The following is a 26957-nucleotide window of genomic DNA, read 5'->3' as shown; positions in this document are numbered from 1 at the left end:
TGACCCCAGACTCCAGAGAGACAGGCCACAGCTGCGTGAACAGCAGGTGTGGCTGCCAAAAGCCCTCCTCCAGAGCACACTGCCCGACGCCTGCTGGGCCTGGACCTAAGTGGAGACCATCTCTGCTGTTGGGGAACACGGCAGTGGCCATGGACCTCGCAGCGCGGAGCCAGGAAGTGTGGGCCTCAGACGCAGAGCCAGGTGTTGGGAAGATGGAGGAAATTTTATTTCACAAGGTGACAAATTAGGCTCCTTGCCTCAGGCCAATGGCCAGGCTCCAGGAAAGACAGGACTCTGAACAGCACAGCATCGGGGTCAGGTGGCTGGTGTGAGGACATCTGAGGAGAGGGTACGGAGGTGCCACCGAGCAGCTCCCTCAGGCCTGACTCTAGAGCAGGGTGCAGTGGCAGGAGGGAGACGGGGACCTGGGTAGACACTGTCCTCTCCGGGCAGGTGCTGTGACAGAGGAGGCAGGGCAGGGCCAGCACCTTCCTGGTTACTTCACCACTGCTGTCAGGGGTGTGAGGCAGAGCTGGAGGCCCGGGCACGCCGGACACCACGGTCTGGCCCGGGGCTCGGGGCGCCATGCCGGCCAGCACTGGCTGTGGTCAGGCGGCGAGCTAGGCTGCGGTCTGGCGGCTGAAGAGGTCGAGGGTGAGGGAGCTGAGGAAGGCCGGGATGCTGTCCTGGCGGAGCAGGTGCAGCTCGATGAGCTCCGGCACAGAGCGCGAGAACTCCGTCTCCAGCAGCTGCATCTTGGAGCCCGAGGGTCCCGTGGCCTGCAGGCGGGAGAGATGGGACAGTCAGTGACGGTCAGCAGGCAGTCTGCCCTACCCCCCATCCCCTCCAACAACAGGGGTGGACAGGGAGGGGACACAGCCTTCAGGCATGGGGTGGGGGGAGGTTGGGTCAGGCAGGTGGGCCACAGACTGCTGTCCCCAGCAGCTTCCCTCAGTCTGTGCAGCTGGGCCAGAGAGGGACCTTCCTGCCTGTCGTGCACCCAGAGAGGCCTGGTTCAAGGTTACCAGCAAAGAGGGCTGAGATTTACACCAGGAAGGCCGGCCCCTGGGCTCCTCCAGGCATGGAGGGCAGGGTCTGTCATCTGGACAGGCAGCAGGGTGCCTGGGGGGCTACCTTTTCACTAGCCACTAGGCTCCAGTCCCACCTGTGGCTGGCTGGGTGGCTGGGGCTGGGGACCTGAAGACCTGTGTTTCTCGACCCAGGGCAAGCCCTAATAATCTTCCAGACTGCAGGGTGCTGCGGCCTTGAGCGAGTGGCTCCCTGCCCAGCCTGGTTCCCAGACTTGAGCCTGGGGCCGGGAGGGGAGGGGTGCCAGGCAGCGGGAGGACCCAATGGGAGCTGGTCCTGGCTCCAGGGACTCTGCAGCCCAGACAGGTCCTTTCTACTACTTCCTTATGTACATGTCACTTCTAACCAGGGGAAGGCCATGAGGGTCTGTCACCAGTGATCTGGGGGAGACTCGAGACGATAGATATTCCAAATACTGAGCTACAGTGGGGACGAGGGCAGGACCCCTCTGGAACAAAGGGGGAGACAGAGGCACAGAGAGCTCGGTTCTACCCATAGTACTTGGTAGGTCTGGGCACACTGCCCTGGCACTGTCCTGGGACACAGGCTGGGGTGGCGGTGTAGGCCAGCTGGGGCACCTGGGCTGGGTAGAGTGGACAGAGGCCCTAGCTGGCAAGGGGCTCCAATGCACCCAGGCACTTCTGGAGAGGGACTGGCAGTGCCTACTACCCCTGCCCTCACTAGACCCTGTCCTGGGAACTCCCTGTCAACACGCCCAGGCCCACAGCGACCAGGCTGAGTAAGGGCCATCTGTGTCGTGCAGAGCTCTTACCACTCAGCCCAAGACAAATGGCCCAATTAAGAACTGGGTGAAGGGTGTGAGTGGACATTTTCCCCAGGAAGATGCATAAATGACCAATAAGTAGATGCGAAGCACCGATCCTGAGGGACACGTAAGTCAGAGCCATGGGGAGCCCCCACTCCACACCCATTAGGGCCGCCACAGTAAAAAAGACAAATGTGCGCTGAGGAAGGGGAGAAACCAGAACTTTCTGCACTGCTAGAGGAATATAAATGACTCAGTGACCACGGAGGTCTGGGGATCCCTCGGAGTGGCCATGTGACCAGCAACTCTACTCCAGGTGTGCAGCCAAGGAACTGGACACGTGTCCACATGGAGATGCCACATCATTGTCACAGCAAGATTATTCTTAACAGTGAAAATGTGGAGGCCATTGCTGACAAAGTGGTGTGTCCACCAAGGGAACACTGTGCTGCCACAGCAAGGAACGGAGCACGACGTGAGCCACACGGGAGGGGTCTGGAAACACTCCAGGCCAGCCCTGAGCATGTATGTGTCCCACCTGGGCCCGAGGAGGAAGGTGCAGGTGCAGGGTGGGGGCGGGTGTGGGTGGGGTGCCTGCTGGGCACCTGGCTCCTTGGTGGGGAGATGGAAATGCTCTGGGAATAGGTTGGTGACCACTGGGCACCATGAAGATGCTGGAGAGATCCAAATGTGCACAGCAGTGGGTGAAGCGCGTGGTACCCGGATGTCTCCATGACACATTTCTTTTTAAAAGCTCCTTTCTGCCCAGCACCCCTACGGTGCCTTCCCTGGGAGCTGCCTGGGGAGGCAGCTGCCCAGTGGGTCCTGGCAGTGCCTCCTTGAGGAGCTCACATGGGTGCTCCAGTGTGGGGCCCACCTACCAACTAACTCCTCACCTGGGTGAGGGGACCTGGGGGCTGTGGGCAGTGCCCTCCTCCACGGTCACCTAGATATGACTGGGCGGTCTGGCTTTGCTCCCGACCCCTGTGTGACCTGTGCCCAGCTCTCAGTCAGCCTGGACCCCCGCATCCTGCCGGCCCTCAGCTGCCCGTCTAGCTCGTTACCTGCACTTTCCTGATTTCTTACCTGGGCCGACCCCAGCCCTCCTCCTGTTCCGGGGCCCTGTTAATACATTTAGCCTTGTCATAGTTCAACACAAACCATTTTTAAACAAAAATAAGAGAAACCACTCTGACCTTTTACCAAGAAAATCCTTTCATTTCTGCCTTCTGCTCTTGATGCTGAATGTTTTCCCCTAAATGTCAGCGGGGCTGACTCTCCGGCAGCTGTCAGGGGGCGTGGGGAGCTGCAGGGCTGGGTGCAGGCGGGAGCAGGTTGGAAAGGATCTCAAGTTCCCCTACCCAGTACCCAGGTGTGGCAATCAATGTCCTCCGGGTGCCATGCCTTCCCCAGTCCCTCCCCAGGTCCTGGTCATTCTGCATTTGAGATAGCTGTCACAACTCCAGCTCTGAGGATCGGGAAAGAGCTAGAAGCCCATCAGGTGCCCCCAGCTCCACCGGCTCATGGCACAGCCTCCTGTGGGCTGGGCACGGGGCCTGGCTGCTCCTTTCAAGCATTCTTGGGAGAAGGAGGCCACCTCAGACTGCCCTGTCCTCCAAGTCAGTGCAGAGGGCAGGAGCAACCCGTGCCATCCTCAGCAAACATCCCAAATAAAGGCAGTTCCACGCGTGTAAAACACCAGCCCCCAACAAGCCGCGGCCATCCTGCAGTCCCCAAGGGGCCGCACCCATGGCTGGCCCCCGGACTCTCAGCATTGCTTCCCCCTCCCCGTACCCCTGTCCTGCCCCACACTGGCAGGGGGCCACCTCCTCACTCAGATGAGCCTGGGCAGCCACCACGTCTTATCAGAATGTGCAGATTGAATTATGCCCTGCCGATCAATCTCTGCTCAGCCTCTGCCATGTTCAAATACCACCCGGTCCCCAGGTGCCTTGTAAATCACCATAATTAGGGGCTGTTCACTTAAAATTAGAGCGCAATTTTTTAAAAAGCAAATTGCCCAGTAAGACGTGTTGGCTGTGTCTAGAAATATTTATGGGCTGTCTATGTGCTGCCTCTGGCTTCTCTCCCCTCTCCCTCAGTGCTGGGAAGAACAGGCAGCCCTGTGGCAGCGGGCGCCTGGGGGAGGCCTGAGCAACCGGCCTTGACCAAGACGCCTCACTGCCCAGCAGAAGACAGACCTGCCTGGCCTTGGAGCGGGTCTGCCGGAGACCTCCGGCCCAGGCCTGGGAGGCCATGCTCTGGCCGCCGCGGCGCAGATGCAGGTGCAGGAGGGCTGAGGCCGGGGGCGAGGGGTTCCGCACTCTAGTGAGAAATGTGTGCCCATGATACAGGGGCTCGTTACTTCTAGCCTCGCCACCCCAGGCTTGATGGTGTCCCCACTGGTGTACACAACAGGTGCTTCACAGTGCTCCTTCGGCAAAGGGGCACCCTGAAGGAAAATGGCTGGGGCTGATGGAGACCCTCGGAGAGCAGAGGCGAGACATCCCTGTGTCTTCCGCCTCTGCTGACTGCAGTGGGGTGGGCAGAGGCGAGTGCAGTGCCAAGTTCCCATTGAGGGCAAGGGCACCTTCTGCAGAGGCAAGAGCGGAAGTTCCATAAATGAAGAAACCCCATGGAGGGGGAGGCTAGAGATTAAACCCTCTGCCCCGCGTGGGCCCCAAATCCTGACTCAAACAAGCAAAGCTGAACCAACACACTCACATCCTAAAACACTCAGGGAAAGTAAATCCTACCACTTCAAGGTGGTGGTGGGGGGGTTATTTTAGGTGACAGTGGGACAGTGGTTAGGTCAGCAGAATGTCCCCATGGCGTCTTGAGGTGGCTGACTCCAGTGAAGAGCAGTGGGTCCCAGCTCAGCTGGGGCACCTTGTGTCAGGAAGTACAGATGTGCTCAACAAGGGCACACAGAAGGGTGCAGGAACCAGAGTCAGTAAGAGAGACAACAGGAAATCCTTAAACACGGGAAGATTAAAGAACCCACTTCCAGAGCCCAAAGACCAAAGCAGAAGTCTCAGAGGAAATAAAACATACACATAATTGAATGAAAATTAAAAGGTAATGCAGCGAATGCTAGTGGGATGCACCCCAGGCAGCGCTCGGGGAGACCGGAGACCAAAATGCTCACAGGAAACACCTTGAATCAGCAAGCAGAGGCCCTGCTGAGAGCAACAGGGGAGGGTGGGGCGGGGGTCTTGGGGGGAAGCAAAACAAACCCACGCCTGCACGAGGAGCAGGAAGGACTGCAACCAGGAGCTGGGCCTTGGAAGGAGCAATAAGATGGGTCAAGCTCTTGCAAGAGCGGTGCAGAGGGATGACCGGCTCTGGAAGCCCACAGTGGACCTGAGGCTGTCTGAGGAAAACCAAAAACCTGCAGGTTCATGGATTTGACAAGTTGGAGGAGTGAACTGATTCCCTGAAAGACCATAAACTACCCAAACTGAGCCAGGGTGAGAGAGATGACCTGATCAGTTCTATACCCACTAAAAAAATTCATTTGTAATTACAAAGCTCCTGAAAAGCCCTCTCCAGTCCCAGATGGCTTCACCAGAGATTTTTATTTGAACATTTAGCTAAGAATAAATATCATTTCCATAATCTCTTCCAGAAAACAAGAGAGGAAATACATCTTCCCTCACTAATCCAGTGTCCAAACTGGCAAAGATGGTGTATGCATGCGCACATACACTTCTGCACACACTCACACATATACACACTCTTGCATAAACATACACACATACACATATACATGCAAGCATAAGTGAATACACACATACATAAAAATATACAAATATATACATGCACACACAGATGCACATAAATACACACACACATACACAGAAGCAAGCAGACCAGTATCACTCATGAGCAAAACTCCTCAGCATATGCAATCCAGGAATTCGTAAAAAGGAATGCTATACCTTGACCAAATAGATTTTATTTTAGGTATGCAAGGGTAGTTCAATGTGAAAAACCAGCCCAAGCTGATTTCCACTGTATCAGCAGGCTAAAAACAAAACCAAAAACACGTGATCCCATCAATCAACAGAGAAAACACTTAAAAATTTTTTTTTATTTGTAGTTGGACACACTACCTTTATTTTATTTACTTATTTTTATGTGGTGCTGAGGATTGAACCCAGGGCCTCACATGTGCTAGGCGAGCGCTCTACCGCTTAGCCACAACCCCAGCCCCAAGAAAATGCTTTTGATAAAATCCAACAACCATTCATGACTAAACTCTAAGTGGGTAGGGACTGAGGGTACTCCCTCAACTTGATGAAATCCTCTACAAATAACCTGAAGCTGACCCCTTACTTTATGGCAAGAGGTTGCCTGTGCTCTAAGGTCAGGAGTCAGGTGAGGTGTTCGTTCTAGTCCCCTGTGCTCAGCACCATGCTAGAAGTCCCAGCCAGGGCACTAGGTAAGAAGAGGAAACAGGAAGCACACAGATTGGAAAGGAAGAAATAAAGCTGATTCCACTTGCAAATGACATGACTATCTCTGTAGAGAAAATCCTACAGAAAATTGCTGGAACCTATTAGTGAATTTAGTAAGGTTGCAGGAAACAAGATCAATACACAAAGATCAATCACATTTCTATAAAGCAATATCAAATGAGTGAAAAGCAAACAAGAAGTACAATACTATTCACAAAAACTTAGAAGTCTGCATGCCGAAGTTACAAAAGGTCAGAGATAGAAACCAAAGGAATATTTAGAGAAAATGTTCACAAATTGGAAGACTCAATGTAGAAAATACATAAATTTTTCCCAAACTGATCTGTAGACTTACTATAATTTCTAACAAAATCTCCCCAAGTTTTCTCATAGACGCAGACAAGTCTGTTCTAAACTCTACATGGAAAGGGAAGGCTCCCAGGAAGGCCAAGCAATTCTGAAAAAGAAGACTGAAGTGGAGGGATTGCCCTTTCCAACATGGAGATGTGCTGTGGCTACAGGACAGCACTGAGCAGCCACTGCATGGGACAGGTGTGGGGCAGTGGTGGAGGCACAGACTCTCAGATCAGTGGGACAGAACAGAGGAATTCAAGAGAGTGCACACAAGCCTGTCCAGGCAAAAGGTGCGAAAGACTCAGTGGAGGAGGGGTGGTCCTTTCACAAATGGCGCTGGAGCAGCTGGACATCCGAGTTACAAAATAAATAAATAAAAAGAAAGAATTTTGACTTAAAGTTAACTCCACATGTATCATGAACTTAAATGTAAAACATAAAACTGAAAAAAAAAAAGAAAATCTTCAGGATTAGGACTAGGTAAAGAGATCTTAGACTTGACATCAAAAGCACAATCCATAAAATAAGCCCCAAGTGGATAAACAGGAGCTCCCAACACTGACAACTTGCATTGTGAAGACCTGCAAGAGAGTGAAATCAAGGTAGATGGGACAAGTGTTTGCAGGTGACACACTTGACCTAGTACTAGCATTCACCACCCACCTCTCCCTCCAGGTTAAGGCCATGAGCATCCCAGCACCTGGGCCAGGCCTGGCACACAGGTGGCCCAGTGAGTGAGCTGCATCAGCACAACTGGCCACAGGGGCACGCCTGTTTCTGTGTGGGATTCTCTGAGGATGCTCTATACCTTCTCTGTCTGCTCAAAGGACAGGGCCTCATCTGTCTGGTTTCTACTCTTTTCCCAGGACAGGCCTCACTGGCTTAGAGTGATAAAAAGGTACAGAGACTAGGGGTCACCACATCAGGCCACTGTGAGGATGGGCAGCACAGGCCCTCAGCCCCATCTCATTTGTGAGTCCTCAGCCACATACTTGCTCAACTACTCTCTTCCTGAGAGAAGGTCACCCTGGTTCCAGAGGAGAAGCTACAGCAAGGACCCAAGGTTAGGTACATGGTGCCTGCATGGAAATTCCATTCTCAGACTTCCCAGGCTCCTGGCCTGGGAAGTAGAGGGGATTCTGTGCAGAAAGGCAGGTCTCAGGGAAAAGCCATGTCCACTTTGGGAGGAAGTAAGCCCCAGCGGAAGGGGGATGTACTTGGCCACTGTTCCTTACCTAGGGCTGCCCAGGCTCACCTTCAGCCTCCAGCCCAGCCTATCCCAGTCAGCTCCCTAGCACAGGGGACTAGGGGTGGGCATCAGGACACTATGGTGGCCACGGTTTCCACCCTGGTCCATCAATGTGCATGGCATGTTGGCCACAAGAGCCCCAGAGACCCACTGCTGTCTTGGATCCCTCTTTAGGACTTACAACCTGGCTGACCCTTCCTTCACACTGGTTACCAGGGCACGCATCCCCTGCCAGCTTTGCCCAATCACTGCCTGCCCCCACTCCAAGGCCCAGGCCATGTGGCTCCTCAGGCAGGGCTGTAACAGGCCCAGGTACACTCCAGTAGAATATTCATGTTATTGGCTTATCTTTACCAGTGGTGTCCTCAGGGTGGGGGACATGCCAGGCTCATAGGAGGCCTTGGTAGACACTGTTCATGAGGGAATGAGGGACATGGCAACAACAGGGTCAGGATGACCTAGGCAGAACTGGGAACCAATATCCAGCATGAAGTTCAAAGAGTGTAAATGAAAAGAGGCATGTCCATCGCAGGGAGAAAGCTCGTCCAGCACCCTGCTGAACTGTGCCAAGGAAAGCATCCAAACACAGCACGTGCTAATTATACCCACATTATGGGAATTTACAGCCCTGGCTAGGGGTGACCTTTCCCTTAAGAGCTGCGTGCAGGGAGAGCAAGGCCAGGCACCCCAGCACTCGCAGATGAATCTCAAACCTGCAATTATTATTATTACCCTCGTCTATTTGTGCAGTGCACCGTCGCTCACGTGGGCCTCCATTTTAGAGCTGCTTGCAGCTGTTTCTGCAGCCACGGAAGGGGGGGCAGCGGAGAAGTGTGCCAGCGGATGCCTGGCAGGGTGCCGAGAGCCTGGTGGTCGTTTCTGGTGGACTCACTCATCATAGTCAGAGGACTCGGAGGCCCAGGGCTTCTCCCAGATCCCAGTGGGTGGAAAGGCCACCACCTGCAAGGACCTGTTAGATGGGGGAGTGATAAGAGGGAAGAGATGGTTCCTGAGGGTTGGCTGGAAGAGCAGGTGTACAGAACTCAGGGAGGACACGGGAAGGGCTGCAGATCCCGAGGACTTGGAGTTCCTTCCTCCAGCACCAGAGTCTGGGGGGAGCAGGTGTGTGATTCACTCTGCTCTTGGGGCCCCAGGTATCTCATCTGTGAAAGGGGCTGGACTATATCACCCCTTCCAGTTGCCATGCCCAGTGAGGAGTGAAGCAGGAGAACAGGTGAGCAGGCCTCTATGCCTGTTTGTCCCCACCCCGACAGGACATATGGTCACTGGGAATGAGTTTTTGAGAAGGTACCACACTTGTGTTTATAGCATCACCCGATGTGAGATGTGGATAGGGAAGGGTAGGGCAGTGACCAAGATTCAGATTGCCTGGGCTCAAACTGACTGTCCCTCTTATTTGCATGTGACCCTGGACACATCATTTGTCCTCTCTATAGAGTTTCTTCAACATGAAATGGGACAAATGCCTGTTGCCTTCCCTGGAGGCAACTCAGGTGATACAACTCAAGTCCAGTGTTTGGCAGGCTCCTGGCCAAGGCAGGTAACAGGGACAGATTCACATGCCATCTGAAATAGTAAAAAAAAAAAATAAGACATGAGATATGAAACAGTCTTCAAGTCACTGGACCTAAGGAGACAACTCTGTCCCCTCAATCCAGGGAGTGGCCTCCCTGGATTGAGGGGACAAAGTTGAGTCTGGGTGGCTGAGGTGGCCAGAGGATGTAAGCAGTGTGTCAGGAGAAGAGGACAGAGGACCAAGCAGAGCATCCCTGTGAGTGTTGGTCAGAGGACCATCAGAGCCTAAGTGTAATAAAGCTGCCTGAGACCAGGAAAAAAACAAAAAAGACTAGAGAGAAAATCTCCCCACAAACAGTATTTAAAGCTGACACAGAGCTGAAAACAGTGCCCATCTCCCCTGTCACACCAAAAACCTGACAGCTCATGGGGTTTAGGGAGACCCCAAGAAGTGTCTTTCCTCAGTGAAAGGGCAAAATGAGCCCTAGCCACTCTGGTCCCACCTCACAAATCTTAAACCAAGAGCCAAAAGGATCAATCTGTTTCCAAGAAACAGCTGCACTCCTGAGCAAAGCTCAAAGATATTTATAGGGATGCAAAAATGTCCAGCATGAAAAAGTGCAGCCCATGATACCTGGATCCAATGGTCCCAGAGTCAGGAGAGTGGGTCCCCGTGAAAGCCACTGACTGCATCAAGCCAGAGTAGACAGTAAGGTTCAAACTGGCCAATGACTGAGTCAGAGCACTCCATCCCATGTGTCCAAAAGGTTAAGGAAAGAGTCAAAAACAAACAAAAGCCAACTTCCTGAAATGAGGATGGTAGGTACGAGATGACAAGCACAGTGGGTGGGGTTGAGAGCAGGTCGGGCACTGTGTGAAAAGGCAAGAGAAACCATCCAAAATGAAACAGAGAAAGAAAAGCACATCAGCGGGCAGTGGGACCACAACACATGGCCTCCATGTGTAACTGCAGTCTCCAAAGGAAGTCCAGAAACAGCTCTCAACAGCCCCACCTCAGGTGTCACCCACCGCCTTCAGGGTGACCTACTTCTGATGACCTTGCTCCCACTCTGGCTCTCAGAGCTCTGACGCAGCCAGGGGCCATGCTGTGCATTGCTGCATGAAAAGGAACTGAAGGTGGCCCCCAAGCAACAGCCACCAAGGATGTGAAACTCTCAGCCCAACGCCCCAAGATAACAGAATCCTGTTGAGAGACACATGAGAGAGCTGGAGCCACTCCTGCCCTGCAGTTGCCTCAGATGACCTTGAGCAGAGTCACACTGAGTTTGGCCTCATCTGACACTTTGGCCTAACCAATACAGGTGATGGAAAAAATTCTTGATAAAATAATGATCCCGAACTTTTGAAATGCTAGAGCAAGTATAAAGAGATCCAAGAAATTCAATGAACCCCCAAGGACCAAAAATAAGTGAAGAAAACTACATCAAAATACATCATAATCAAATTGCTCAAAACCAGGAACAAAGATAAAATCTAAAAAATGGGAAAAAAAGAGAAACCTTCTCTACCACGCAACAAAGACAAGGATGACAGCAGATCTCTTGCCAAGTACAATGAAAGTAAAGAGCCAGTGGAATAGCAACTCTGAAGAACCAAAAGAAAATCACCCACCAAGAACTCTACAACCAGAGAAAATGGTTTTCAAGAGAAAAAGGCATCTGTAGACACTCAGGGGCTGGAAGAACTTGTCACCAGATAACTCACACTACAAGAAACGTTAAAGGAAGTCCTCTGGGCAGAAGGAAATTAAGATGAAACATGAGCAACACAAAGGAGGAAGACACCTCCTCCCTCAGTGAGTGATGGGTCCTGCTGCATGTGCAGATCTGTAAACAATTTTAAATTATTATTTAAGTCTCATTAAAAGATAAGTGACTAACCAAAAAAAAAAAATAGCAATGTATTGTGGGGCCTTAATATACATGCCGGCAAAATGATTGTGGAACCAACCTAGATGCCTTTCAATAGATGAGTGGATACAAAAAAATGTGGCATATATACACAATGGAATATTACTCAGCAATAAAAGAGAATAAAATCATGGCATATGCAGGCAAATGGGTGGAGTTAGAGAAGATAATGCTAAGTGAAGTTAGCCATCCCCCCCCCACCAAAACAAATGCCGAATGTTTTCTTTGATATAAGGAGGCTGATTCATAGTGGGATAGGGAGGGGGAGCATGGGAGGAATAGATGAACTCTAGATAGGGCAGAGGGGTGGGAGGGGAAGGGAGAGGGCATGGGGTAATTATGATGGTAGAATGTGATGATCATTATTACCCAAAGTACATGTATGAGGACCCGAATTGGTGTGAGTATACTATGTATACAACCAGAGATATGAAAAACTGAACTCTATATATGTAGTAAGAGTTGTAATGCATTCTGCTGTTACATATAAATTTATATATGTATATATGCAAAACAGGAAGACTAAGACAAGGAGAAGCTCAAGGCAGAGACTGTGGTGTTCTCTTTCTGTTCACATGGAGGTGGAATGTCATTTGAAGGCTGACTGTAATAAGTGAAAGATATACAGTAGAAATCCTAAATCAACCTGTAAGATAGTAAGATAAAGAAGCATTCAATTAATGTAAGCAAGAAAAGGGGTGGGGAGAGGAAAAACAGAAAACAAATAAGATGATAGACTTAAACATAATCAAAGCAGTGATTAACTTAAATGTAAATGGTGTAAACACTTCAGTAAAAAGGCAGAGATTGTCCGACTGAATACAAATCAAGATTCAACTATAAACTGCTTGTAAAAAATGTATTTTAAATATGAAGAGTTAAGTAAAAAGGTAAAAAAAATAAACATGACATTCTACAAGAAGCCAAAAGCTAGATGAGCTTTGTTAATATCAGACAAAGTAGATTTTGGAGCAAAGAATGATACTAGGGATAAGTTATTTCATAATGACAAAGGGATCAATGTACACATGAAGCAAAACCTGATGGCATTGGACAAGCAATAGACAAATCCATAACCACAGTCACAGAAGTTGACATCCTTCTCTCAATAGCGACAGCCCAAGAAGAGAGAAAATCAGTAAGGAGGTAAGAAGATTGCAAACACGATCAGAAATGCCACTTCCTTGACATGGATGGCACATTTCAGCAAATACACATTCTCTCCAAGAATACACAGAGCACTTGCCAGGATTACGATGAACATCAGGACCTTAAACAGGATGATAAACAGGACCTTAAAACAAAGTTCAATAAACCTGAAGAGTCATATCAAAGAGGGTTGCATGACCATGATGTAATTAAACGAGAAATCAATAACAAGAATATCTAGATACTTTTGAACTATTAACTAAATAACTTACTTCTAAACAACCAATGGGTCAAAGAAGTAATCAAAAGGGAAATTACTAAAAAGAGGATAAAAGTAAAAAGTCAGAATTTGGAAGATGCCTCTATAGTAGAAATTAGGGGGAATCTGAGAGCACCAAATGTCTGTATCAGAAAAGAAAACATCTCAAATCGGTGATTTCAGCTTCCTCTTGGAGAAACTAAAATAAGGAAGCAAATTAGACCCAATGCAACCAAAGACAGGAAGCAAAGAGCAAAGCAGAATCAGGACAGAAAACAGGAAGGCACGGAAAAGCACAACAAAGCTGTTTCTTTAGATCAACACAATTGATGAAGCCCGGGCTCGCCTGGCCGATCACAAACGTCAGCACCAGAGAGGTGGCCCAACACTCATAGACATTAGAAGGAAAATCATAAACAACTGATGCCAATAAACTTACGCCTTCAATAAAATGGACACATTCCTTGAAAGACATTAAACACCCACGCTCACCACAAAAGACAGAGATCCTGAACAATCATATGCCTATTAAATAAATGAATCTGTAGTTAAAAACTTTTCATGAGGAAACTCTGAGGCTGGGTGGCTATACTGGTTCATGCTATCAAACACAAAAGAAGGGAATAAAACCAATTCCACATAAGCTGTTCAAGAAAGCTGAAGAGGAAGAATCCTTTCTGGCACATTCTATGAGATCAGCAGCCCTGCAATGAAACCGAGATCAGAAGACCTTACAGAAAAAAAAAAAAAAAAAAAACCAAAAAACTATAAGACAATCTTCAGGAATATGGAAAAATTCTAAACAGAATGGTTAGCAACTCAGTAACATATAAAAAGGATAATGTGGGCTCAGGTTGTGGCTCAGTGGTAGAGCACTTGCCTCACACATATGAGGCACTGAGTTCGATCCTCAGCATCATATAAAAACAAACAAACAAAATAAAGGTATTGTGTTCATCCTCACATACACACAGAGATACATGGATAATGCACCAAGATCCAGTGGGGTTTATTCAAGAATATCAGTGTGCTTTACCACCAGAAACTCAAAGTAACAACACATTAACAAAGTAAAAGAAAAGCCATATGATCATTCATCCTGATAAATGCAGAAAAACTCAATATACATTTCTCAAAAACACTCTCAGCTGATAGGATTAGAAGAAACTCACCCTCCAGCCTGGCAGAGGGTGCATGTGAATGACATTACATGCTGCAGCTTAGGACAGACAGCTTCTCCTTCAGATCAGAAACAGGATGAGGCTGGCCACACACCATTTCTACGCAACAGTGTTCCAGAGGTTCCAGCCAGTGACATAAAGTGAGAAAAAGAAACCAAAATCATCCAGCTAGGCTAGGGAGGAGTATAATTGCCTTTACTCACAGACACCACTGCTTAGCAAAAGAAATCCAATTAAATACACTAGGAAGTGACTGGAACTAATACACAAGGTTAGCAAGTTTGCAAAACACAAAGGCCAATATACAAGTGAGCTGTTTTTATATATTAACAACTAACAAAATTAAAAGTAAAAACCAAGTCCTTTTATAATAACATCAAAATATGAAATACTTAGGGATAAATTGAAAAAAGAGGTGGAACACCTGTGCACTGAAATGAGAAGCCATTGCTGGGAGAAAACACTCAGAGGTTGGGAGATTCTCCATTGAACCGTCAATTCTCCTCCAAATGATCTATACAGTCAATGCACTCCCAATCAAAATCCTAGCAGGCTTTGTTTCTATAGAAATTGAAAAGCTGAGTCTAAGTTCATGTGGAAATTCAAAGAACTTAGAATCCCCAAGAACAAAGAACAAAGCTGGAGGGCTAATGCCACCAGAAGCCAGGACAGTAACAAAGATGACATGGGACTGGCACAGAGACGAACAGCTCCATAGAAGACGACAGGTAATCAAGTGAGGAGAGACGGTCTTCAGTCAATGACTGCTAGGGCCCTGAACACTTGTAAGTCTGTGTAATAAAAGACAAATTCAATGCTTATCTTGTACCACAGACAAAATCAGCTCCCAGACTACAAAATTTCTGGAAGAAAAAAATGGTTCTTATGGCCTTGGGTCAGGTGAAGATTTCGTAGATATGACACCAAAAGTATACTCAAGACTGGTAAGTTAGACTTAATCAAAATTTAGAACTTAAAAAGCATCTTCAAAAGACACTGTAAGAGAATAAAAGAGTAAGCCATAGATCATAAGAAAACACTACAATAGTGTAGCCAATAAGGAATTTGTATCCAGAATATATGAAGAACCTTTGAAACTCAATAGCAAAGCACACAATCCAATAAAATAATGAGCAAATGGTGTGAATAGATACTTCACCAAAGCATGGCAGATAAGCACATGAACAGGTAGGTGGTCAATGTCATTAGTCATTCGGGAAATGCAAATTAAAACTGTAATAAGATGCCACTACTCTCTCATTAGAATGGTTTAAATGGAGAAGACTGATCATATCGAATCCTGGTGAGGAGGCACTCAAACTGTTGATGGGACAGTGAAATGACACAGCCACTTGGGGAATGGGTAGGCAATCTCTTGAAAAGTTAAACACGCACCCACCCTATGATCCAGCCATTCTAATCCTTGACTGAACATATATGTTCAGTCAAGAGAAATATATGTTCATATGAAGATGTGCATGTGAATGCTCACTGCATTTCACCTGCAATAGCCCAAAACCTGGAATCATCCAAATGTCTTTCAAGAGCTGGATGAAGGAGCAAACTGTGGTATATCCATTCAACAGATGTTTCCCCATAACCAATACACTGTCAATAACAATGACCAACACAGATAGATCTCAACCTAAGTAGCAATGGAAGAAGCCAGTTTACAAAAAGACTACCCACTGTATGATTCCACCTACATAAAACTCTAGAAAATGTAACCCAACCTGACAGCAGACATGGAAGACCAGTGGTAGCTGGGGATGGGGTGGGTAGGAATGGGTGGGGGACCACTACCTCAATTGTGGTGATGGTCTCGTGGGTGAACACAGTGCATCAACTGCACCCACAGAGCTGCTCACAGAACAAAGAAGCTGAGGTAGGAGGTGCAGCCTCCCCTAACTGCACTGGGCTGCATTGGGCCGGTTCTGGTTGTCATAGGTCAACACAGGGAGGTGGGGGCAGGTTTCTGCTGTGTCCCCAGGGGTACCTCTGACATAGTGGCTCCCTCTTGAACTCCTGGGCTTCTTAAGGTGAATCTTGGCTATCTCTAACCAGACGAGGAAGCCCATTCTTCACCTTGTTGGGAGTGTGGTCCCTTTCCAGGACAGACGTCATGACTCCTCCAGCCAGAAGGCTAACCCATCACCACCCCACAGCCACTAAGGTGGCCATAATCAAAACATGAGACGTAGTGAGTGGGCCATGGAGAGAGTTGGTACTCTGTTACTGCTGTGGGAATGGCAAATGTTGCAGTGGCATGGGAAACAGTAGGTGATTCCTCAAAGAGTTCATCATAAAATCACCATGTAACCCAGCAATTCCACTTCTAGGCATCAAGAGAAACGGAAACCTCACACACACAAAACTTCACACCCACTTTTAAGAGCCAAAAAATGGAAGCCTATCAATGAATGAATGGGGAAATAAAATGTGCTCTGCCCACACATCGGAACGCCACCTGTCAGTAAAAGGCAAGCCTGACATGCGGCAAGGTGGGGAGACCTTGGAAACACTGTGCTCAGCACAGTCAGACACAAAGCCTATATACTCCATGATTCCATTTCTCTGAATGTCCAGCACAGAGTGGCTGCCTCGTGCCAGGGGCAGGATTTCCTTCTGGGGTGACGAGAATGCTTTAGAATGGACCATAGTGATGGATGCACAACTCAGTGAATTAGATCTGTTCAGTGGAAAAGCCCAACCAGGGCAAAGGTCCTGCTGTCCTTCATCCCTTGGGAGAAGTGGTGGCACTGGAAAGTCAGGCCAACCACCCGAGGCACGGGCACCCCTGTGGGGCTGGGAGCCCCACAGCCCAGCCTACTGCTTGCCTGTCACCACACAGCCATCCTCTGAGAACAGGCTGGGGGAGGAACCCCAAACACAGGTGTCTTGGGACAAGACTCATCTTCACTCATGGCTGGCTTCCATCCTAGGGACCTGACACTTGTCACTCTGCAACCCAATCCACAGTAGGGAGCCATGCATGGGCCCCTTGTGGCCAAAGGATACAGGACATTCATTCTAACCTCCCTGTTCTATGGTGGGGACCCCGAGTCCCAGAGGGCCTGGGTGCTGAAGGTTTGGCCTCATCAATAGGACAGGCTGGGAGGGGGTTGTCCACACTCATCTAACTCCATGCTGGCCCCCTCCACTGCTGGGTGTGCCCATTGTTGTGCGAGGTCCCATACTAGACTTGGGTACAAGATGGTGGACCTTGGAGAGCAGACCATCCTGAGGGAGGAACAAAGAGACACGAGGCCGGACGAAGGCAGCATACTTTGGACCAAGAGGTGCTTGTGGATGGGCAGAGTGGTCTGGACAGACCATGGACACGGACATCTCTGAATCCTGCTGTGGCCTTTCATGGGCTAGAAGCTAATGGGGAGCAGATGTGGCCAAAGAGGCTTCAGTAAGCTTTGCAGGGGTGCCTGCACTTCACGGGTGGCAGGGGTGGCTCTGGGGTTCCTGGTGGGCCAGTGGCACCTATATGACAGCCTGGCTGCCCATCTGTTGCCCAAGCTGCCACAGTGTGCTATTGCCATTCCCAAAGTCACATATTACTGGCTCTGGGTTAAAAATATCCCTGCGAAAGACATGACTTTCAGAGGTGACTCTGCAGAGCTGGCAGGGCGAGGACGTCCTCGGCTTCGCTTCTCACCGCCTGAAATGGCTGCGTCTGACGCGTGGCGGAGGAGGCCCGTTGCACTGGGCCACGCGGCTTCTCAGGAAAACAGACGGAAGCTATTCGCAGCTGCTGGCGCCTGGCAGAGGACTTGTCTGTTTCGCACCAGTTCAGACACCAGAAGCCTCTGTCCTGACGACATCTCACGCAGGGCGGTGGGGGTGCAACTGCTGGGTGGCCCCCTCCCCCTGACCCACCCCCCCTCTGGCAAGAGAGACATCGCCACCACTCAGGTCACAGAATCCGCCTCTCGCGTGCCTCTTTCCAGGCCAACTGCTTTGAAGACTGCTTGATTTCTGGCCAGAAATCTGCTGCCCCAGCAGCTCCCTGAGGAGTGGTCCAGAATGGGCGAGGCTGTTGGGAGGGCTTCCAGTACAAAAGTGACTTGACTCCAGAAGCCACTTTGCTCTGTGTGACTCCTCCAGCATACACGAGGTCGGACAGGATGGAGAGGACTGTGGCGGATTCCGAGGTATCTGTCCCCAGTATCCAAGAGGAGCAAGCACGGTCTCTGTCCCAGGCAGGACTCTGTGACACCAGCCATACCCTCTCAGCCGAGGGCTCTAGTCTTGTGTCCTCCCTTGTGGTGGCCTCTGACCACCCTTGCATCTGTGCTGCCTGCCTGGCCGGTCGCTCACCCAGCATGAGCTACAAAGTGGTTCATTCCTCATCTTTGCAGGATTGAGAATCTGATCATGAAAGGGAATTTTCTTTCTTCTTTTTTAATTAGTACTTGGTAATATCACCAAGCTGTGAGTTTATGGCTTTGTAGATCTTGTGTTTCTGACACTAATTACTCACAAAGGCTTTTAGAGCTGCATTTCAACTCTGCAACTGCCCTGCCGGTAATTAAGCAGGAGAGGAAGCGGCAGCAGATCCCACGTTTCACACACGCCCTTCCCACCTGGCTCCCTGCTTCCGTTTGGCTGGAGGCCGGGGTGGAAACCCAGCAGCTCAGGGCTTCAGCCCTGGGGCCTGAGGTGGACCTGCTCCAGCCTTGCAGCCCCAGCTGCTCTGCGATCCATTCTGTATGGCAGACTCCTGGCAGCTGGAGAGGAAGCCAGCGTTCCACAGGGAGGACTCACGGCACTGGGTTCCTGCCGCTCCAGCCTTCTCCACTGCCAGCTCAGTTCTGTCTATAGATATTGGGAAGGAGCCATGTCCCCTGCATAGGACAGGCACTTGGAGCCCCGTTAGGCCCCTCTCCAGTGAAGCCTCTATCAGTCGTATGTCAATATTCACTGAGCACCTATATGCAGCTGAGTGTCCCTTGCTCACCTGCCTCTCTTCAAGGTGGTCAAGACTCAGGACCCTGCTGACCTGCTGGGGGCAGGGCAGGCCTCTGGATGAAAAGCTGGTGTGTACCCACAAGGGCCCCTCCTCCATGTTCACCTCCCTGTGGTTCAGTACACACTGACTCAGGGCTTCCTCCTTGGGTTGGGGAGGGCTCAGCAGTGGGCTGATGGAGAGTCCAAGACGCCGGCGGGAAGACAACCTTTGTGGGAAATGCAAGTCCCAGGCTCAGCTCCAGCATGGTTTCTCTGGCAAAGTCTGCATCTGGTGGTTAATAAAAACTAGCGCCCAGACTTTCCAAGTGTGTATAGCCTCTCAGGCACCCTCCCAAAGGGTGAGGGCTGGAAGAGGAGGATCTGGTCATATTCTACCATGTCCAGCCATGAGTCTTTTTTTTTTTTTTTCTAATTTTTTTATTAGTTGTTGATGGACCTTTATTTTATTTATTTACTTACATGTGGTGCTGAGAATCGAGTCCAGTGCCTCACACGTGCTAGGCAAGTGCTCTACCACTGAGCTACAACCCCAGCCCCAGCCATGAGTCTTTGATGACTTAGTTTCCAGATCTTGGCAATGAGGGTCGGATACTTCCAGCTGTCATGCTGACAGCTAGCTGCCTCTGCTTGAGGCACAGCAGGAAGATGCCTTTCTGGTCTCTTCTCTATCTTCCCGGGCCTTAGAGGTTTTTTTGGTGATACATGAACTAACTGTAAGGCTTGTCCATCTTGTCAGAAGAGGCAGGCAGAACGGGCCCAAGGGACCTCCACAGGGCAGGGCACAGCCTGAGACTGACAGGAAGGTGTCCAGGTGGGGTGCCGGACTGCACTGACACCTCCCCATGCCTCTGTGGCTCCATGAGTGAGCAGGTTTTATCGGCTGGCCCACCTCTGCCTGTGCTAGGGCTGCCTTAAATACAATTGGTTAGTCACAGTTTAATGTTCTTTATTGCAATGCTATTTTGAGATGCAATTAAAACATCTCATTGCCAAAGTGCATGGTTCCTACTGGGACTTCTTTTTCTTCCTAATATGAAGGAGTAAAAAACAAAGATCAGGGAGGAGACCTGGGCTCCAGACTCATTTCTGAAATGGCAGGCTTTGTCCTGGCCCAGTCTCCCCGGAGAGAGCCAAGGAGGCAGTGTGAAGGAGAGGCCACTGTGGGAGAAGCTAGGTGGATTCCCACCCAGGAGGTGTGGCCTCGTGACACCCACTGATACCCACGGACCTCAGTAGGTCAAACCTCCCATCAGTCTTTAGCCTTTGAACTTCTGCCAGTTTTAGCCATGGCGATTCTGTGGCCATAGTGAAGGGAACACCTGGGAAGTCTGGTTTCCTTAAGGGGATGAGCGCAGGTTGCTGAAGGAGCAGGACACTGGGAGAGTGGCCAGCGAGCCTGCCGCTGGCATGTCATGCACATCAGCGCAATTTCACCATGATTAAAAGGCAATTAAAAAAAAAGTCAGCAATTTCGGATGTGTCTTGGCCATGGTCACTGACCCTGCTCAATTCACATTCTGTCACAGCCACACGAATCATGGCAGCCAGGCCAGGGCTGTCAGAGCTCCCTAAGGACAAAGCAAGTGTAAACTCTTCTCCATGGCCTGACTCTCCCCTCCATGACCTGTGAGGAGGAGCCTGCAGTGATACAGAGCATGGGGACCTTGTGCTCATGTAAATGCTCCCACTGGACAGGACGGATCAGGTGGGATCTCTCACAGGCAGGCCCCTAGGGAGAGTGGGTGCTCATGGCAGACCCCAAGATGAGAGGCCCTAGGTTGCCACATGCTGACCCCTCCCAACCTTTCTCTGGCCAGGGCTGGCCTGGTGGGGTTCAATTCATGCTGGTACTGCAGAAGGTGCCCTGTCTGGTCCCACAGAGGACCCTCTGGAGGAGGAGGTTAGGAGCACAAGTTTGGCCTCAGATGGCGTGGGGATGAGTCCTGCGTGTCGTGGGCTCCGTCATGCAGCTAGAAAGTTTGCCTCACAATGCTGCTGCTGCCAGGACTGGGGAGGTGGCATGTGCTTATTAGCAAGTGAGCAAAAAGAGAGCCACACTCACGGTACCACCACGAGCACGAGAGGGATGACAGAGGGTGGTGAAACTCAGGGCTCAGCCATCGGCACTGGGCACAGGGGCTGCAGAGCCAGGCTCCCTGGAGGTCCCCAGGCCTGCAGGGAGGGAGAGAATAGAGGCCTCCTCTTCCTCCTTCCTAGGGATGTTGATGTCCTATGTGCTGGCCAGGTTGGGGACAGGAGGACCTACTATTCCCAGTCCCTCTGTAGCTTTTCTGATACTAAGGCAGGGCCTCACACTTCAAAGCAAGACTTGATTGTGCACAAGCAGGGCACAGAATATTAAAACAGAAGTGGCCGTGGCTCTGACCTTGGCCAGTTACGCGGCCCTCGCCATTTCCATCAGCTGGCTTGGAACCAAATCGCACACGTAGCTCTCCGGTTCAGGAAAGGAGTTGCCGTCTGGGAGATGGATGAGCTCCAGGCTGCCTCTGGCTCTCTGACCTGAAGTTCCTGGGCATTCAGGGGCCAGGGAATGATCCCGGACAGATGAAACGTCCTCCACATTTGAGAGGACTCTGCCACCCCCAGAGCCCAGATTCCAGCCAGGGCTGGGGGATGACAGGAGGGGGCCGGCCACAGAGAAGCCGGACTTATGCTCAGTGTTACTGCTGCCGTGGGCTGAGGCTGGAAGCCTAGTGTTCAGGGTGGAGGGGCTGCTCCGTCCCTTCCCCAGACCTGCAACTCCAGGAACCTCCTCACCTTCGGGTTGCCCCTCAGTCCCCTTTCCCCATGGGGCTCACACCCCACTTCAATGGAAAGCCACTCTCAAGGCTGGAGCCCTGGACACCATTGGTGACATCTGTACATTGTGGCTCTTAAAGCTGTCCCTCCCTCTAGCTGTGGAAAGACATGCAACATTCCAGCCAGGGCAGAGGCTGTTAGAGGTGTCAGAGGAGGACTTGGAGGCCATAAACCACCACCAGGATGGGCCACGCCAAAGGCAGGAGAGGAGGAGCACCTACAGTCCAGGGTCCCCGTGATCCCTAGACGCCCTCCAGGACTGAAGAGCTATGTGAAGCACGGAGCAGTTCTGAACTGAGGGAGACCAGCCTTCATGAAGGTGATGTGGGACCAGGGAGTGCCTCCCTGTCTTGGAGGGGTCATGGGAACCAGGAGGTCTCCCCTAACAAGGAGCCTGTGGCAGGAATGGTGACCAAGCTCCCCCAGGGCTGCTAGCTGGGCTTCCGGAAGGCGCACTGTGTGTGCCCCCCGCAAGCCAAAGAGCTGCCCACCCCCAAGGCAGATGCCGGGGGTGGGGTGGGGAGAGAAGTGCTTCACTCTTTAAAAAAGACTTGCCTGATGCAATTTGCGTGTGCAAGATGTGTGAAGTGCATTTTCCATTTCATCAGCACCCTCAGCCTGTGTGGAGCTGCTGTTTGCTTTCAGACCCGTTTCATTGGTTTCGAAATATATTATGGGATTTTCTTCATCTTGCAATGGGGGATTTCGTGTCCTGCTGATAGCGCTGTATTTTTATTGACCACATTCATTTAAAAAAGAAATTACAAAACATATTCTGCAGTTGATTTGCTCCTTGGCCCCAAGAATAGAATACTAATCATCTCACATCCGGCAGGTATCTTCCTGTGATTAGATTTCGGAAATGGTTTGTTAAAGGACTCTAACATTCCTATCTGTCCTGGGAAAGGGAACTACCCCCTCATTTAGAGTTTTTGAAGAGCACGTATCTTTTCCAAGTTAAATTCGTCATTTTCCATTTAGTAAGCACCAATTTTCTTTCTGGACACATCGGAATGTGCTGAGTGGCTGGGGCTGTCTGACTCACACAGTGGCAGACCAGGAAGCAGTTGGCCGGTAGGGGTTGGGGCTTGGATAGTGGGCGTGAGATGGCTTAGGGTGATCCTCCAGCACAGGTGGGTTAAGATGATGCGGGAGTCCAACACAGCACCATGGAAGAGCCAGCTGTCCCCACAACCCAGCTCTGAGCAGTGCTGGGTGAAGTTCTGTAGGTGGTCCTGCTGGATGCCCTGAACCCTGAGTGGCCTGTGGCTTCTTCCAGCAGCCCTATCAACCTATGTCCCTGAAGCGCTAGATGGCACGTAGCCACGGAAATACCTCTAGCTATGGGTTCTGGGCAGGTTACTAGACCTCTGGAACCTCAGTCTGGGAAGTGAGGGGCAGCAAGAACCAGTACCCAGAACACAGTACTGTGTTCTTGGTACACAGCATGTACCCAACCTGCTTCAAAGAGCCACCACTTGCCTCCAGTGCCCAAGCTTATGCCTTGCATTGCTAAGATCCAGACCTATGCCCAGAGTCAAGGGTGGCCCTCTGGGTGCTTTTCCTGTCACCCAGGCAGTGGTACGTCCATCAGAACAAACAGCTCAGTGGTAGAGTGCTCGTCTAGTATGTGTGAGGCACTGGGTTCTATCCTCAGCACCACATAAAAATAAATAAAATAAAGGTATTGTGTCCATCTAATATTTTTAAAAAATATTTAAAGACAGAAATTTGAACTAGGGGCTGGGGTTGTAGGTCAGTGATAGAGTACTTGCCCAGCAAGCATTCTCAGCATTGCATATAAATAAATAAAATATAGGTCCATTGACAACTAAAAAATATGTCTTAAAAAAAATTGAAACAGAGCTCTAAAATCAGGAGATTTAACTTAGTAACTAGGGGTTTCCGGCTACTTTGGACACTGGAAGTGCTGGGCCACTCTCCCCAGGGTGGCAATAAGCACAGCTGAGTGGGACCTCAGCCCCCGGGGCCTGAGCTGAGGCTGGCACTGCTCCCTGTGCTTTGGCTGTTGCTCTTCCCAGGTGGAGACCAATAATGTCCCTGTGCTGCAGGTGCCACAGATGGGGCAGATGGGCTTGTGAGAAGGGGCAGATGGGGGAGTCCAAGATGGGCAGACTGGGGCATGCAAGTCAGGGGAAGGGAGGTGTGAAAGCCGTCATGTGGCTGGCCTCCTGTACTGTCCCCAGGCTTCATGTCCTGAAACAGTCCTTGCCTTTGCAACAGGAAGCCTAGGATCCAGTCCTGGAGGCCACCTAGGACTAAGTCTGCCTGGTCCACATGGGGTAGCATTGGGGCCAGAGAAGGGGGGAGATGCCACTTAATTCTCAGTTTCCAGGGTGAGCCCAGGGGCCTTGGAGGTGACCTCTCTGTCCGCAGCATCCCAGGAGACACCGTGTTCCCACAGCAGGAGCCAGGTCACCACAGGAGTGCTGCCTGTCAGGAGCAAATGGGCAGAAAAATACAGCCTGAGGTCCTGACGTGCTGGCTATGCCTCAGTGGGACAGTCAACTGCGCATTTGTTGTCATATGGAAATAACACTCGACAGACAATTTGTTGCTCTGAAAAAACATAAAGATGGAGGCCGCGATCTTCCAGCGCCCACTCATGCAGAATCGTACCAGCACAGTGGCAGCAGGGGCAACTCTGCCTCCTCCAGCCGTGTGCGTGCCTGTGCACGCTGTCCCTTATAGTGGCATTAGTGATGAGGGTGAATCCTGAGAAATGCAGTAGATGACTTTGGCGCTGTGTGAGCACCTGCATATGTTCATGCAAGCCGCAATGCCACCAGGCCACAATATCTTAAGGGGTGTCTTACATGCTGCCCGTGACTGATGGGAACATCAGATGGGACTATACATACATGTGACATCAGGGAGCTGACTCCATGCAGAATCCCACTTCCTTTCTTTTCGCAGCACTTGAGAAGTACAGTTCTATGTAGAACTACATAGTCATCCAGAGGGGATTTGCCACATTTGCCTATCTACCCGCTACCCTCTGGTGTGGCTCACCTGTGCCTTTCAAGCCTTTTTTTTTTTTTTTTTTTTTTTTGGTGCTAGGGATTGAACCCAGGGGTGCTTAACCACTGAATTGCATCCCAGACCTTTCTGATTTTGAGATAGGGTCTTACTAAGTTGCTTAGGGCCTTGCTAAGTGGCTGAGGCTGGCTTCGAACTTGTGATGCTCCTGCCTCAGGCTTTTGAGCCGCTGAGATTACAGGCATGCACCACCATGCCCTGCACCTTCAGTTCTTTATTCTCACATGTCACAGTTCTGCACTCTCTGAGATGCCTCTCTGTACAAAGTGCTGTCTGCCCTGATGCTGAGCCCTGATGCAGAGATGCTAGAAGGCAGGCAGGAGCTGGGTTGGAGAGTAGGTGCCATGACCTTGCTGATGTCTGTAGGCTGGGTGCATGCCTCCTTCAGCCCATGCTGCATGGAGGGACCTGATAAGTCTAGGCTGTGTGGCACGCTGGGCTACACAGATGCCTCCTCAATCCTCTGTGGCCCTGCAGGCATTTGGGCTCATCCAGGGACCCCCAAGATGATGTCCCCACCTGGTTAGAGTAGAATCTAGACCAAGAACAGGTAAAGGGGTCTGCAGGACACGAACAGGAGAGAAGGGTGCCTGCCAGGGTCGGGGAAGCAGGTGTCCCCTCTGCCCTGGAAGCCAGTGGGCACCTCAAGATGGCTGAGAGCATATTTAATAGAACAAGAGCCCATGCAGGAGCTGCTGCTATCTAGATGAACGAGGAAGGTTAGACAGAGGGCTACCTCTCCATGGCATGAGCAGCCCCATTTGATTAGGAAAATATTGGTTAATTTTCTAGTGCAGTGTGTGACCTTAAGAGGGAAAATCCAATTTCCAGAACAACTCTGCTAGGCGTTCTCGCTCTTGCCTCCCGTTTGCCTGAATCCAAGCAGTTGTGACAGGCAGCAGCCAGGGCAGGGCCGCCTTGGGCTTCCCAATGGGCCTCCCATTGGGTTTCAAAACTGGGGGCAGCTGGATCAGCTGTCGGTCATGCCTGGACAATCTGCCTTGGATGCCCACTGGGGATAGTTTCACTCTGGGGCACTGACTGCCTTTCAGAGCCTCTCTGCTCTGTGCCAGGCCGCAGCTGATCTGGGCCTGGGTAGTCACAAAAATTCACAGTGATTGCTGCCATCCATGCAGGTGCCTGTGCAGGGTGTGCCACTCACACCTGATCTAACGGGTCCGTGTGGGTTCCTCATTCGACACAGAGGAAGTGCCTGGGCTCAGAGGTGCAGGGTCAGGGACCCTGGATTCTGCCCTTAAGCCCCTATCCCTCTGGCAGCCTGGCCAGGGAAGGGTCTGCAGTGGCCACTGTCCTCTCCCTTCCCTGGATGAGCCCAAATGCCTGCAGGGCCACAGAGGATTGAGGAGGCATCTGTGTAGCTCAGCTTGCTGCCTAGGTCTGTGTGCAGAATTGCCCAGCTCCTCCGAGATGCAAATGGGAATATAGCAGAACCTGCGTGGGCTAGGAACAATGGCCTCAGCCTGAGTCAGACCTTGGCTTGTCTGACGCAGTAGCAAGAGAGACGGGGTCCAGGCCTGGTGGTATCACTGCACTACCCACGCCCAACCACAGGCCTGCCCTCTCTGCCACAGGTGACTGCAGCATTGGTAAGAGCTAACACTTACATGTGCTACCAGCACTAGGCCCTGTGCTGAGGCTTTCCAGATGTATTAACTTGTTCCTCCCTGACAGGGGGTGGCGGGAATGCCATCGTGCCTGGGCAGACTGGGTCCCACCTGTGAGGACAAAGAACTGCAGACACGTCTAGCCTTGCGCTTCCGAGACCCCACCTCATAGCCAGTGAATGCAAAGGGCAGAAGTAAGGCCACTGTGCGCACATACGTGCTCCCACAGCCTTCCAACTAACCTGTTACTTGCTGTGACCAGCAGAGGTGAGGGCTGACAGGCATGTGGGGGACCAATACCCACGGGAAGTCAGAGATTAGAATCTGTTGGAGTCCCACTTGGCCATGGTAAAGTCAGTGAGGGGACCTGAATCTTCAGCCCGTCATGGCCTGGCTGATGGCCCCAGTTGACGGCACAAGATCCCCAGACATACCATAGAGCACCCAGGGTACCAAAGGAGGCCCTGATGAGGCAGTTCAGATGCACAGGGCTTGCTG

General features: G+C 50.8%; 1 protein-coding gene across 2 annotated transcripts in view; it reads right to left on the bottom strand.

The window, feature by feature from the left end:
• Positions 1-206: 206 nt before the first annotated feature.
• Positions 207-26957, bottom strand: part of MAD1L1 (mitotic arrest deficient 1 like 1) — a 356498-nt gene continuing 329747 nt past the window's right edge. For both annotated transcript variants that reach the window (XM_081297224.1, XM_081297225.1), the window contains exon 18: positions 207-779. In XM_081297224.1, the coding sequence (XP_081153350.1) occupies positions 621-779 (159 nt within the window). In that variant the 3' untranslated portion in view covers positions 207-620. The remainder of the gene's footprint in view (positions 780-26957) is intronic.

The sequence above is a fragment of the Spermophilus citellus genome, assembly GCF_964194105.1.
Source record: "Spermophilus citellus genome assembly, chromosome: 6".
NCBI lineage: Eukaryota > Metazoa > Chordata > Mammalia > Rodentia > Sciuridae > Spermophilus > Spermophilus citellus.
This window is presented reverse-complemented; position numbering and strand designations above follow the sequence as displayed.